Source organism: Trachemys scripta, chromosome 1, assembly GCF_013100865.1.
Source record: "Trachemys scripta elegans isolate TJP31775 chromosome 1, CAS_Tse_1.0, whole genome shotgun sequence".
Lineage (NCBI taxonomy): Eukaryota > Metazoa > Chordata > Testudines > Emydidae > Trachemys > Trachemys scripta.
Genome location: NC_048298.1, coordinates 171263526 through 171278932, shown reverse-complemented (window position 1 = coordinate 171278932; position 15407 = coordinate 171263526). Strand labels below are relative to the sequence as shown.

At 39.1% G+C, this 15407-nt stretch overlaps 1 protein-coding gene across 4 annotated transcripts in view; it reads right to left on the bottom strand.

The window, feature by feature from the left end:
• Positions 1-15407, bottom strand: part of ROBO1 (roundabout guidance receptor 1) — a 1057321-nt gene that overhangs the window by 88866 nt on the left and 953048 nt on the right. For all 4 annotated transcript variants that reach the window (XM_034792356.1, XM_034792366.1, XM_034792373.1 and 1 more), the window contains 2 exons: positions 3054-3062; positions 37-161 (listed from right to left, as the gene is read on the bottom strand). In XM_034792356.1, the coding sequence (XP_034648247.1) occupies positions 37-161; positions 3054-3062 (134 nt within the window). The remainder of the gene's footprint in view (positions 1-36; positions 162-3053; positions 3063-15407) is intronic.

Here is a 15407-nt window from a genome sequence, read left to right as displayed (position 1 = left end):
AGAAACTGGCATGAAAGAAGAGAAAGTTGGCTTTACCTGACTTCCCTCCCTCCGCCAAAAGATGGCTGGTTGAGGGTTTCCAGTTGCTTCGCACTGGAAAGTCACTGTCCGTCCCAATGCAGCCACCTGGTCACGAGGTTTCACAACAAAATGGGGAGGTTCTGAAGGAGATAAAAATACACTAAAATCTGCAGTCCAAAGTTCACCCCACTGAAAGTCAAATGGCAACTTGCCTGGTGCCTGAGCACCACATTTTATTTGTTTATTTGTTTAGTGTGTTATAAACAACCTTTAATATGGAGCTGCGGCACAAAGAGACTGCAGCTCCCAACATTCAGTGCTTCATCTTGACCCAAGATTGTTGGTTCTTGTGCTGCTCCTTCCTATTAAGATCCTGATTACGCATTCCTTATTCAAGTTTGTGAGCTTTTAGCCAAGCGAGATTTAAGTCCCATTGACTTTAATAAGTTGAGTTGCATAAATAAGCATTCACCAGCATGATCACAGGGGTTACAATCAGGTCTTAAAAGAGGAGAGGGGCCACAGATCATAACGGAGAAATCTCTGGGCTGGATCTGGCTCACAGGTCACACTTTGTCCACTTCTGTACTAAATGCTATGGAGTAATTGCACATTCAGGTTTACATACACAAAAGTCACCCTCTTTGATTTAGGAAAGCTCAGGAGAAATAAACGACCTTTAGTTGCTTTTATAAGAACGATCTGATGAAGTCAGGGTCTCAAAAATTTTCCATTTAACTCAAAAGCCCCAGAAATGCTACTGTGCAAATGGTAACCATTTAAAACCTTCAATCCAATTAGTGAAAAGGAATGAATTTCAGTGGGGCTGAATTCCTCCTTCATTCACAGAGGCAAGGGCATGTTCAAATAAAATATATATGTAAATGAAGGCAAATTTGAAACATCTGCTCAGCCTAACATTATAAATCATGCCAGCATTGTCCAAACTGTTTGATTTACACTGACTTAAATGGCCATTTCATCTAGCAGTAAACAGAATGTCAAAAATTATGTCAGTTACATTAAAAATAAGTGAGAACACTTGACAGCATTAGATACACTGATGGGGCTAACCCAGGAAAAATAGAATATACAGTCTGTTAGGTGGTATCTTCTTACACCTGGAAAAATTTGCATTAAATGAAAAGTCCTTTTACTTACTGTTTACATTTTTCAAATTCATTTCTTATCAGCTGTCCAAAGCATTAATTATTCTCCCCTCTTGTCTGAGTTCAGAGTGAAGTGAATGCTTTGAATCAGTCATTTTAACAATTTTATGTTCTTTTCTTTTTTTGAGGGCTTTTCCTTCACTTTAAACAACTTAAATTACTCATGTCACGTAGGTGGTGCAGTTTGAAATATATTTTATGACTCAAACAACTGTGACCTATCTAGATGAAACCCCTGGATACCCAACATCCCTTCTGCACAATTTGCTTTCTTTGTTAATCCAGGTCAATATTTTCAGTTATCCATTTATCTATTCTATGACTATGCTCCCTATTTAGATCAGAATAAAATATACCAAATGTTCCTTTTCAGAAATTATAAGCAAAATTTTGGGGTGATTTATACTTGGACATAAATGTTAACATTTTGTTGAATGACTTAACTAAGAAGCTATGCAAGGTAAAGCCCCACATAGAAATTCCAGTAATAGAAATAATAACAGACCCATTGTGATCATCATACCTTTAAAACAGAAAACCTGGATACATTTAATATCTTGAAAGGGGGGGTACTGGAGGACTTTTGACATCTACAGAGGGGATTTAATTTAGTATTGCAAGTAGATTGGGAAACTGAGTGGTGTTTGCCACTGGGCTATGGGGAAAGATTAGAAAACTAGGTTTAGGGGTGCTTGTTTATAGTTTTTCAGTCTCCCTATCCTGCCTTTGCACTGACCCTCTTTACTATAAAGGTATATTTAGGGCCTCACTGCCTCTTTAATGGATGTTGGCACAATGCCACACAGAGTAGCCTAGGGTTTCTAAATTATATTCTGCTTCACTAGGATACATAGCACCTGGTGTCACTGTGTTTGAGAGCTTATATAATTACAAAGGAAGGACTATAATAGTGCCCATCAGAGAGGCAGTGGGGTCCCTGTATTTCAATTTACGAGGAGGGTTGCTCAGGGAGTACTGTGCAGATGGAAGGAGGAGAAGGGAAAAGTCAGTTGGTCAGTCATTTAGAGTGTGATTTACAAAAGCACTGGGGGTGTTGTTCCAATTCTACTCCCACTAAAGTAAATAGTAAAACTACTAATGCCTTCAATGGTAACAGAGATAGAGTGCAGCTGAGTGCTTTTGGAAATCCCACTCGCAGTGTTCACTGCACCGGAAAAATTAAAAAAAATATTAAAACACTTTACAAAATATTAATTTAAGTTTGCTTTCTTAACTAGGGTCAAATGTACATGTGTGGCATGTCATGAATATTTATCTACATAGGACACTGCAGCTGTTAGCTACTAAGGAAAAATAACTTCTACTGTCGTTGGGATCTTTAAAATAAATTGAATTGATTATACAGGAAAACATTAAGTACACCACTGCCTCGATATAACACGACCCGATATAACATGAATTCGGATATAACACGGTAAAGCAGCGCTCCGGGGGGGGGGGGGCAGGGCTGCGCACTCCGGTGGACCAAAGCAAGTTCAATAGTTCAATATAACGCGGTTTCACCTATAACGCGGTAAGATTTTTTGGCTCCCGAGGACAGTGTTATATCGAGGTAGAGGTGTACAACTTGTGTGGTAACAAGGGGGAAATGAAATCAGGAATCAGCTTGTACATTATTTAAAAACAGACAAAAAGTTAGCAACCCATTACCTTTGCTCTTTGCCAAAAAGTTACCCATACTTCATGCAGAATCTATTCTGTGCAGTCTGTCTTGCCAATAACAAGTGAAACATGGAAGCTGATTGGTTGAAGGACATGGAAGGGTATGGATGGAAAGGGGAAGAGAAGTTCCAGTCACAGTGATACGGTGATTAGGAGATGGCCAATAAAATTTCAACTTACCAGACACAACTAAAAACAAAACAAAACAGAAAGAAAACATGGAATAAATTAAATTAAACAAACAAAACTAAACAAAAAGTAAAACTAAAGAAAAGTAACAGGATCCTTGGTAAGGACCTTAGAAAGCACAAATATATTTTGATATATGAAAAATATGCAAAAAACTCAGAACTATGTTATCCCATTGATTTTTAAGCAGAATTCCCCATGAACTGTTTAATAGGAGGCTGCCTGGTAAAATGGATAGGAAACTAAACTGAACTATGAATCAGGAGACATGGGTTCTACTCTGAGCTCTGCCACCAAACTGCTGCACGGCCTTGAATAGGTTAGTTTAATTCTCAAATTCCCCATCTGCAAAAATGCAAATACAGATACTTATCCTTCTTTATACAGCACATTGAGATCTACAGCTGGGAAAGGCTTGTTTAAACCTAACATTTATTAATAGGGAGTTTTGCTTAAAAATCAGTGGCAGCTTAGATACAATGACTGCATGCATCAGAATCATAATTCTCAGTCTAAAATTCTGCAAGTGAACTAAATGGCACATAATGTGATAATCAAAACCAATACAAAAAAGCCCACTTATTACTCTTTTTCCTTCATTTTATCAACTTATCAACATATTCAAAGCACAGAGTTAATGTAAAATAATATAGATATCAAGAGCCAATTATGTGAAAAACATACATGCATCTTTTGCTCATATTGAGAATTATCATAATCCTAGAAATTGTATAGACCCTGGCTGGTTTGTTTTACTTATTAAAGAGTAAACATGTTATGAGGAACTCCAATACCAAGTCATGGATTTACTGATGTATTTTAAAAGAAAAAATTGGGCATTTCCAAAGCCCATGAAAACAACAAAACAACAAGAAAAGACTCAAATCAAAGTAATTGTTATAAAATGAATAATTGCATTATCTTCAATACATGCCAAGACATTTTTTTATATATATCCTTTTAAAAAAATATAAAATATATATCACCACAAATCACATTTCCTTCAATACCCTCATCTGGTTTTAACCTTCTATATAGAGAGTAAAAAGAACTACTGTTAAGCATGAGTACACTTTCATAATCAGCTAGTAAACACCTGCAATATGCCATCCTCTGATGAAACATACTGAAGAAACTAATAATATTCAGCCTGTCAAAATTCATTAGGCATGGGAAACATGGGTTTACTGTTCAAATAAATGGAACATATTGTGGACTGCAGGTGTGCTACAAAAAATAACTAGACATAAGATGCAGTTATAATAGCATATTCAAACAGTATCTCTTTTGGATCAGGGTATAGCCAGGAAGCTGTAACTGAATATAACAAAACTGGATGAAATACAGCATACATTGCAAATAAGTAGCAATCTTCATTTTAGGAGGGGGTGTAGGAAACAGATGAAGACAGATGTGTGAACTGAGGTTTTCAAGTTTTTATTTTCAATTTTGCAAAAGTAATCTGAACAGTAGTTTTCATGTTAATACTTGGGTTCACTACGTCTCAAAAAGTAAACAACATAAATAATCTTGTTGACATTATACAGGCAAATAAATGGTTTGCCTGGCTATACCAGGAGGAGAATAAGAGACCCTAGATGTGGGTTTAATTAGGTTGCAACTTTATTATTAACTGTATGGGAGTAAGTACCCTGCAGATAAAAGTGTTCCATTCTATATGCATCCGAAGAAGTGGGCTGTAGTCCACGAAAGCTTATGCTCTAATAAATTTGTTAGTCTCTAAGGTGCCACAAGTACTCCTGTTCTTCTTTTTGCGGATACAGACTAACACGGCTGTTACTCTGAAACAGGTAATTCCATGATCATTTCAATATATACCCAGGGGGATTTAGTCAGCCCTCCTCCTTACCCATCCTGCTGCCAGGATATTACAGCTCCACCCCTCAAATTACAGCTAAGGTGGGCTGAAATAAGGGTGGTGGTGGCTCTACCAATCATAAGAGCACCAACCTCCTCCCCCCATTTCCACTCTTTAAAAAATACCTCCTTTAAATCCTCTACAATCCATGCATCTGACCACTGTATCCCTTTCCTATGGAGTACTTGCACTGAATATCTTCCCCATGTCAACATATTGAGTTGCAAGCTCATAGCCTAACTCCCCTTCCATGTTTGCTTCCAACTAAACCACCTCTCATCCTGCTGTGGGGAAGGTGAAAAAACACCCACTTTTTCCCCTCACTGCCAGATTGGCCCAACGCAGTGCCTGTGGGGTGTCTAAGTGCGCCCGCGTACTGGCCGGAGGACGAGCATCCACCGAAATACTGCCGACAAGCAGTGTCATCCAGAGGTGTCGCCGCCGAAAATAGGTGGCATCTCGGCGGCGACGCCTCTGGATGACGCTGCTTGTTGACGGCATTTCAGTGGCAACACCTATTGACGCTGCCGATTGTGGGCAGCATTTCAGCGGATGCTCATCCGCCGCCATGGTCCTCAGTTGGGGACCACTGGCCTAAGTGAAAAATTCTTTCCCAGGCCCCTGAGAAAGGAATGACTAGTGCAGTGCCACAGGGGATCCTGACCAAATCTGGTATTTCACTGCTTCCATGGGTCGGAGGGTGGATGCTGCTCCACTTGGTTCAGGTAAAAGAGAGCTTTTCCTGCCTGGCATGTACTTATATAAACTCCCCTCTATTCCGGTCAGCTGGGTGGATGGGTCAGCATCCTCACGCTGACTTGCTCTGTGGCTGCTGCAAACTCACTCCGTGCCTCTGTATCCCTTTAAGAGGTACATACCTTCCTACAGCAAGCCAGACAATGCCTCCCCCAACCCCCGCACCAGCTTCAGGTGTGGTGCAGTGATTATGGGAGAAGTGGCCAACTGATGGCCTATTGGGTTTGGGATGCAGTTCCACTCCTCAGCTCAAAAGCCGAACTTCAGGTTACTCTTTGATTGTACTAGGATACACTACATAGCATCACCCTTTTTGAACAGAACAGCTCTCTGCCCAAAGCATGTGAAAATACAATCCAACACATTCTGGAATTTTCAGAGGCTCTCCAGAAAAAAAACCCAACAGCTCACATCCTACATCAGAAGACCCTGATAAGAGAAATTAACAGTGTTCGAATTAATGTTCTTTAAATTCTTGCACTTTGGAATTCACTCTGAATTACCACTTTTCTGTTTCTTTAGAAATAGCAAAAAGGAGAAAAGTTTAGCTCTCTCTCACAGGAAGAATGGGATTGGGACTAAAACCAAGCAGTGATGTATATAAGGTAAAGGCAGCATGGCCTGTCACTTGCCAGGCCCAGTGCCTGCTCAGCCATCAAGCCCTCCACAGTAAAGTTCATCTTAAATCTCCAACAGATACACATCTGTCTTGGTTGGTCAATTACAGTCCCACAAATCAAGTTAATTTATAAGTGCTGAAATTCCAACTCTTTTTTGTTTAAAGAGGATTTTGTTATTGTATGTCAAAAATAACTCCATTGAGCAAATGAAGTTTTTTGCCCACCTGTAAAAACACAGGGGATACTAATGTATGAAAATAAATCCATCTAGAAACAGGGCATCATGTCAGTTACAGATTTGTGGTGAGGGCAAAGGGTGAGTTTCATATCAAAATGTAAGCAAGTCTGTTAAAGAGGCATCATGTGCTTAAAAAAAACTGGACTCCTGAGTTTTATTAGTCTTCTATTGATAGTTAAAGTTGTTATAACTGAAGAGAAGTGAGAGAAGGTCTCTTTATTATTATAGCTTTGCTTTTGACAGCACTTTGCGTATAGCTTTTAGTGAGTCAGTTTCCACTACGTTTGTGATGGTTTTTCACATAGCAACAAGGGTAAGAAAACACTAGTTTTTAAATAGGAAAAATGCTACTGCAAAACCACAAAAACTGACAAAGAGACTAAGGAAGAGGTGTAGTACCTGAAGCTATTTTTAACATTTTTGAAACTAACTCACTTTTAAGTAAACACTGTCTTTTAAGCATTAATTTTACATTGCAACAGAGATATGCATTTAAAAATTAAATACAAAGAGAGCAAAATTATTGCTGTTAAAATTATTTTCTTAAAATGTGAGCTTTATAGTGAGAGAAATGAACAAAAATAGTGAACAAAGTGATTTACAGATTAATGACAATCTTTTAATACTTTATTCATGCCAGCAATCCTATCTGTCTCATTGGGACTACTGATGTCAATAAGTCTACTAACTAGAGCAGGAATTTGCTAGTTCTGGCCCCAATGCTAAATACAAGTACAGTTGTGGATGTCAGTAAAACAACTATTGTACTTGACAGATGTACAAATGTGATCAAGAATAGCTTAAAACACACAGTATGTAATGTCTGCATTTCTAAATAGCTAATTTTCCCCACAGAACTGTATGAAAACGTAGATCGAATATTTCATTGTGTTTAGTCTGATTTTAAAAATTATAGCACAAGACCTGGAGTTAGGCAATCTTGGTTACTGGTTTCACTTTCCTTCCCAATCAGGACTTGGACAAATCACAATCATGTGCCTCAGTTTCTCATTCCGGAAAATTGCGATAATAGTTATCTACCTCACAAAACAATGGACTAAGGTGATAAGAAGCTTCATCCAAAACAATGGACTAAGGTGATAAGAAGCTTCATTAAATTTATAAAGTGCTATTGAGATTCCATGCTGGAAGGCACTAAAGAAGTGTCATGTATTATCATATTACTTATTCATTACTTATCAGTGTAACTATTACTGTTTGTAAATTAGTGCCAGGTTTTCAGAAGGTACCTTGCTATTCAGCTGAGGCAAGTTGAATTTATTTGATCAGAGCTCTGGTTGTTGTTTTTTCTAATATATCTTTCAAATAAAATCCATTCTAAAACCTAAGAACTATGGATACTTAAATCTTTATTTCTTCATCATCTTCTTGATATTTCTCTTCTATGGCACTATATATTCTAGTATAAAAGATTCAAAACCATACAATTCTATGCAATAGGAATCAAATAATAGTAATCTTCATTTATGTACTGCTTCTTAAAAACTTTAATCCAAGAAGCTTTAAATGAACTGGTATTTACTTGTAAATGCCTGTCAAAATTTCAGGTGACTGGTAATGGGGTTTCCAATTCTGTTGCAGGGGAAAAAACATTTTCATAATGTTGCCCAGATTTTATATCACCTCTGCATATCAAATAAAGAACTAGCTTTATGCCACATTAATCCTCTTTCAAGTGAGAAACAACAGAGGTTGGACAGGCCTACAGGGACAGAGACTGATGGGATGCTAGTGGCATCTGTGTGTTTATGTATGTTGGGGTGGAGCAGACAGGTAGTTTGGGAAGGAGAAGCAGATAGGTAGGGTGACAGGCAATGGAGCGGGCACAGAGCATGTAAGAGGCAGAGGGCCAGTCAGAGAGAAGACAAGAAGTGGACATAGTGGAGAAGCTGCAGAGCTGGCTAAGGAGAGCAAGTTCTCTGAAAAGAAAGTGTTGCAGTGTGATGGGTGTGTTGCAAACTTTTGATCCCCCAGTTCTTCCCAGAGTGCTACACCACTTGGTCCATGACTAGGGCTCCCACAGTAATCCAAACAACAACAACAACTACTGGAGTGGCTGGACTAAAGGATATAAAAAAGTCTGTGTGATGGTTTGTGAGAGCTTAATGAGTTGATCGAGCCTTGACTGCTGATTCTTTTGGAAAATCCAGAAGTCCTTCCATTAATTTTAGACTCGCTACTCATAAAAGGGCTTCAACCCCCACAGAAATATGTTCCAAACCTGACATCACTAAACAGTCAAATATAATTACACCCTTTTTATTTTTAACTAAAAATAATTAAATTATACAGGCTCCAGTATGTAAATAGCAGATTTTGCTTTTTACAAATTGATTGCCAATACTGCGTAGTTGTCTTGCTTGCATTTTTAAATACATGTATTGGTAAAAAAGGTAGTGTAAGTCAATGTGCTGTATTCCTTTTCTCCAGTGGTTTCTTTTTGTACATTGCTCTGATCTTATCAAGGCAATCTGAAACCCTTAGTATCCTCAAGATGCCCATTTCTCATGCAGTCAAGTATCAGAGGGGTAGCCGTGTTAGTCTGAATCTGTAAAAAGCAACAGAGGGTCCTGTGGCACCTTTAAGACTAACAGAAGTATTTGGAGCATAAGCTTTCGTGGGTAAGAACCTCACTTCTTCAGATGCATTTCTCTTGCAGTCATTTGTGTAAAGTATCATTTTCTACAGAGCAATAAAAGATGACCGTTTCCAGCTCTAAAAAATGTAAATACTACCATTCATCTGTCTGCATGCCACAACTAGGAAGAATATAAGAAAATAATACCAGGTACATTACAGAAGAATTAGGGTATCCCTTTTCACCCTTGTTCTTTGTTCTCCATCTAGAAATGTTATTTTCAGCTGCTACTTATTGCTATGCAGATACATACATAATTTGACATTTTTTCAAATATTCTGTTAGAAAATATTTTCATTTAAGGCCTGATTGGATACCCTTATGCACAAAGAACAATAACTTGCACCATAAATATTCCCATTGACTTCAATGGAGTGCCTTGTGTGGTATGCGTCCCGCAGCCCCCATTGGCCTGGAGCAGTGAACCGCAGCCAGTGGGAGCCGCAATCGGCCAAACCTGTGGACGTGGCAGGTAAACAAACCGGCCTGGCTCGCCAGGGGGCTTACCCTGGCGGGCTGCGTGCCAAAGGCTGCTGATCCCTGATCTAGAGCAGTGGTCTACAAACTTTTTTGATCGCGCACCCCCTGCTCCTGGCCAAACTGTCGAAGCAACAACAATAACAAAAAAAGCTGCTCAGACTCCCGGCCGAACTGCCAAGGGAGGGAAAAAAAGAAAGGATCCTCTTGCGCACCCCACTTTGGAGACCACTGATCCAGAGCATAGTATAGTCTCCAGACGGCAGTGGTGGAATCCCCAACTATTTCAACAATAATGCTTCAAATGCACAGCAAGAAAAAAAAAGGAAGTGAAATGCCACTGAAAAGTAGCTGTCAAGAGCCTTAACAGATATCATTCAAGTTATAAATAAACCTCAACTAGTCAAATTCTCTTCCTAGATGGACATTTGAATAGGTCTCCAAAGTGGATTGGTTGGAATTCTCTGCTTCACCTGAAAATGCTACTCCCATGATATGGATTGTGCTGTAATCGAGACATCTCAGGAAAGTAGCACAGTCTCATAGGAATGGGTGGTGCGCTACCATTTGGGAAAGACAGGTACTGTACTGGTACAAATTCAGTGCTGAAAATTTAATTATGCCTAGAGCTGGTTTGACAAATATGATGTGAAAGATGCATGTGTGGGTAGGTTATTAGGACATGTTATCAAAACTGCACGGTACGTCATCACCACATATATTGTGCTAGTTTAGTAGCATCACCTCTGAAATCACTAGCAACAAGAGGTGAACTTAAATTGCAAAGATTCAAAGTCATAACTGTTTTCTGCATCTCATTGAGCAGCCAGACACACATGCAGCTGGAGCTCTGCAATGTATGTGACAAACAGTTCTGTGTTGGTGTTACTGCCAAGATGTCACCAGCCTTTTTAGTTGGCACAGGAAATTCAGACTAGCACAAGGCTGACACATCATTTAAATTTCCCTATTTTGTTTTCAATGGTAGTTACTGGCTGCTGAGCACTTTTAAAAATCCGGTCACTTCATTTAGATGCCTACTGGGGACTGAGCCCTTTGGAAAATCTGGCCTCCAACTGAGGGTGCTGGGCCCTAAAATCTGGCTCCGTCCCCACTGTATGACTGTGTCTCATTTGTAAAATCAGCATTGCATTAATATCTGCCTTATATGGAGCTGTGAAACTTACTTTTAAATTATTTTAAGCTCCTCAGATGAAGAATGCTATTCAGGTGAAAAAAATACTGCAGTGAAGTGGCTTTTTGTGGGAGGAGGGTGAGTAAGAAACTTACTGAAACTATTTCTACGTTGCAGACTTTACTGAAACCAACTATGAAATAATAAAGTTGATAATCTCTTTTTGCAGTAGCCACTGAATAAAAAGGTTTTCATTACAAAATAAAATAAAATTAAAGAGACCACCTGTGGTGTGGTTCAAAAAGTCAGCACTTCTCAGGTTAAAACATGCACAACTTTCAGTTTAAAATGTTTATAAATTCTGTAGTCATTGCCTGGGGGTTATATGAGCCCTCTTGGAGAAGCTCTGAACTATGGAGGATGTGTGTGTGTGTAGATATTTGAGATGATTTAGTCCTTCAACCTGCTTTTCCCCCAAAGAAAAGACAAAAAATAGGCATATTAGAGATTTCTAGCAGAAAACATTTTATAAACCAGTGACAATTTAGGGAGCACAGATGGGACGAGAATCCCCATAACCAGATTTACACTGGTGTAACTCCATCCATTTCAAAACTGAAGCAATGCCATAAATGAAGCATTTTTTTTTAGTTTTGCAAAGCTCAGAGCAGGAACTGTGTTTTACGCTGTGTTTAGAAAGGACCTAGCTACTTTGGGTACTATTACAATCTAAGTAAATACTAATGCCTTAAAAAAAGCCAGCCAGAAACTGTAAATAAGCTACTTGAATAAAAGCATAAAAGACATGATGATAGCCTAATGCAGTTGGAACAACTCCTAGGAACCTTCTAATATGTTTTTGTTATTATTTTTTTTAAAAGAGATAATGGAGTCTGAATTTTCCTGTCATCTGGTTATGGCACGACAGTTCTCTTCTTAGGAAAGATTATTTAAAACCCATAGAAAATGTTCTCTGTCTTTCAGAACAAAATCTGTTAGGGCTGCATTGCAAAAGCTAAAACTAAACTGTACAATTACAGATAAACAAATGGAAACCTTATGCTGACAATACATTAAAGCTATTTGGGAAGAGTGGGGGAAGACTCAGTGATCAATGACTACAGACACTCAATAAAAAGGAAGGACAGTAAATCACTAACATGAAATAACTTTTGAACCTTAGAAAATGTTATTTGTGATACCTGATGAGGAATACTGTCAAGTGAAACAGATACAGTTTTAAAGAGATCTGAATTTTAAAAAATGGCATTGCTAGCAAGTAAAAATAAATAAATGGAGTTCACATATTGCAGACCTACTGCAAAGTTATTTTGTCTTTTAAACCCATAAAACAAATCATGAACTATCAGGAACTTCTAATTACAGATAGTAAAAAGTGACACAAATGTAAGAATCTGGAATTAACCAGCCTGGTTACGCCAGTATCAGCAACAAATCTTGGCTATTTTCCTGTTGGTTGTGGTAGAAAAGAGCTGCTCAGGAAGAAACCACATCTTTGGGAAGAGAAAACCCTTTGATTTAGTTACTACTGCTCTGTTTCCAGGATATATCAGTTTAGCCTGGTCAGAGCTTCTGCCCTGGATTTACTGAGCTGCATTTCAGAGAGTGGCAGCATTGAGTGCTAACACTGATGAACTCAACATTTTCTCTTAATTCCTGCCAAAGGACCCTCTCTGTACTTAAACTACTGGTAGGCCAGAGGGAGGGGAAGAGACAAGGCCATAAAATACTTCCTGGAAAGGACAATTCACAGAGACAACTCTGTGGAACCTCTTGATTTGCATAGTGACAGAAGCCCGGGCTTTCAACAGGCTGTAAACCCTCCGGTAGTGCCATCAGGAAGAGCTGGCAGTTAGCTTGGAGAAAAGCCAATACAAAAAGGATCATGCCTGCCTTTGAAATATGGAATGAGAGCAGAAAGCCCATCGTATTCACACTAAGAAGCAGGGGTACCCCGTCAGAGAAAGAAAAGCAGCAGGATGCATGATGTAAGCCTCAGTAGTATCACACGGTGGCAAATGAATCTTGTAGAATATATTGTGTGTGGCTGATGGGGCACATGTTTGGACTACAATCTTGGGAGTACCTTTGCAGTCATTCACAGCAAGTAGAAGAGGATACCAATAGAAGTAAGTACATTGCTCCTGCAGGAAGCAGACTTTACATGTGCAGTGTATGTCATTCAGGCCTGCAGCAACAAGATTTTTCTTGCACTGGAGGATCATGACATAGTGCCTGGTTACATACTGCAGCTTGCACTATGAAGACTTTTAAGAGTACTGTATTTATCCTTAATTTGTTCCTCTAACTGACCTATTATTCAACACATAATGTGCGATGTGCTGGCCGCGGCTTCTTGCCGCCCCCATTGGCCTGGGACGGCGAACCGCGGCCAGTGGGAGCCGCGATCTGCCGAACCTGCCGCGTCAGCAGGTAAATAAAACTGGCCCGGCGGCCCGCCAGGGTGCTTACCCTGGCGAGCTGCGTGCCAAACGTTGCCGACCCCTGATGTAGAGGGTTTTTTTGCAGACTCAATAATAAAAATAATGTGCAGTTGTCTCTATTCTATGCTGGTCCTAAACAGAACAGAAACACAAATAAGATGCTTTGCACAATCTGCTGCTGTGAAAAGAGTAACATTTATATGTTTGTTAATATTACTTTTCACAGCAGCAGACTTGCTAGCTAGCTGGAAGACTGTTAAAAGTGATATTAGCAAATGTACAAATATCAATTTTCACAGCAGATTTATTCAGCCCTGGCAAGCCAGAGGACAAATTAAGTCCTGGAAGGGTTGGTCGGTAGGGAGACAGCGCAGTGGGCACCAGGGGCAATATGTGTAAGCTGAGGGCCCGCCTCCGCAGCCGGGTCCAGGGCCAGAGCCCGAAGCCCTATGAACGGGGCCTGCTGCCCACCATTCCAGGGCTGAGGCCTGAAGTCCAAGCCTCACCTCCCCCAGGAAGGTGGGGAACTCACTGGCTGCCTCTGGCATTTGTGGACCCCTTGCTAGTGCTCCTCCCCTTCCCCCAATCACTGCCCAGGAGGCTGTGGCCACAAGAAAAGTTCCTGGTGGCCGCATGCGGCCATGGTGGCCACATTTGAGAAACACTGGTATAGATCTTCCTGTAAAAAACAAAACAGGAGTTGGACACAAAGCAGAAAAGTCAAGCTTACCTTTATATTGGTGTTTGGCATAATTTCATATAATCCAAGGATATTTCACAATGAATATAAAATATACACACTTGTTTATGATCCAACCAACCGCAGGATAATATTGTCACCCCATTATCTACCAATTTCATAAATACACACAAAAATCCCCCAAGAGAAGAAAAATTGAGCAACTTGATGTAAAATTCTATTTTAATCAATTCTGATAGTACAATTATTTAAACATTGTCTGCAACAGTGAAGACTATTACATCAGTTATCGATTTTTTCCTAACTATAAAGCTTAGGAAAGCATAGTCTTCAATAGCTCTATTTACTTAAATATTCTTTAGTTGGTGATTAAAAGCCATTGTTTTCATGTTCTTTACAGCACTGACAAAAAAATTTAGGCAAGTTGAAAACCCCTAGCTTTAAGGTATTTTTAATGTCATACTTCTTTAGACCACTGCTGGTCCATAGCACTTGGAATGATTTCCTAAGAGGCAGCTGGTTCCCTTCCTTGTTTCCAGTAGCTAACTTGGATTCAGAGACGTGACATTAAAACAAAAAAACAAAACAAAAAAATTTCTAACATTACTTTTTCTCTGTAAGCAATTGCTGTAGTAATTGTGCAATTACTATTGAGATGGGAATTGGTCCGGAAGTTCGTGAATGGTAGGGAAGATAATTCATGAAATAATCTATTAAAATGTGGGTCACACCATGAAAAAGTTTAATAATATCATAGAACCTAATTTCTAAATTAAAGCTCCAATTAAAAAATGTAATTTTTTAAAACTCAGGAACGGTTATTTATTAAGCTATGTTAAATGGATTTGAAGAGCTCTGTGTAAGCTTGAAAGCTTGTCTCTCTCACCAACAGAAGTTGTTCCAATAAAAGATATTACCTCACCCACCTTGTCTCTCTCAAGATTTATATCAGTTCACTTGAAATAGTGGAAGCAACAGATCACTGATAGAAATCTCAAGTGCTGTCATAGTTATGGCAGTCATTAAGGGTAAAATGGCTGTTCCTTAAGCTATAAAACCACAAGTGGTGCTTTCCCTCATTTGTCTTTTCACAAATTTGTTAATAAGAATCACTACATTTTACAGGACACTCTTGTGGCTTATTATTTTGTCTGTGTTTTGATTGGGAATTATAGGCAGGATATGACCTAAGAGTTTTAGGAATAAAAAAAAAATACATCTGCTTTCAAAAGGAAAAATACATTTGAATTACAGAGGGACCCAAAACAGGACGTTCAGATCCAAATCAGGAACCCAACTTCAAAATTCAAGGGTGTTCAGATCCAGGGATTTGTTTGGGTCCTTCTCTAATGTCAATAGTGGGTTCCAAATATCACACTATTTTTAAAGCCACATTAAAAAAATCAGAATTTAATT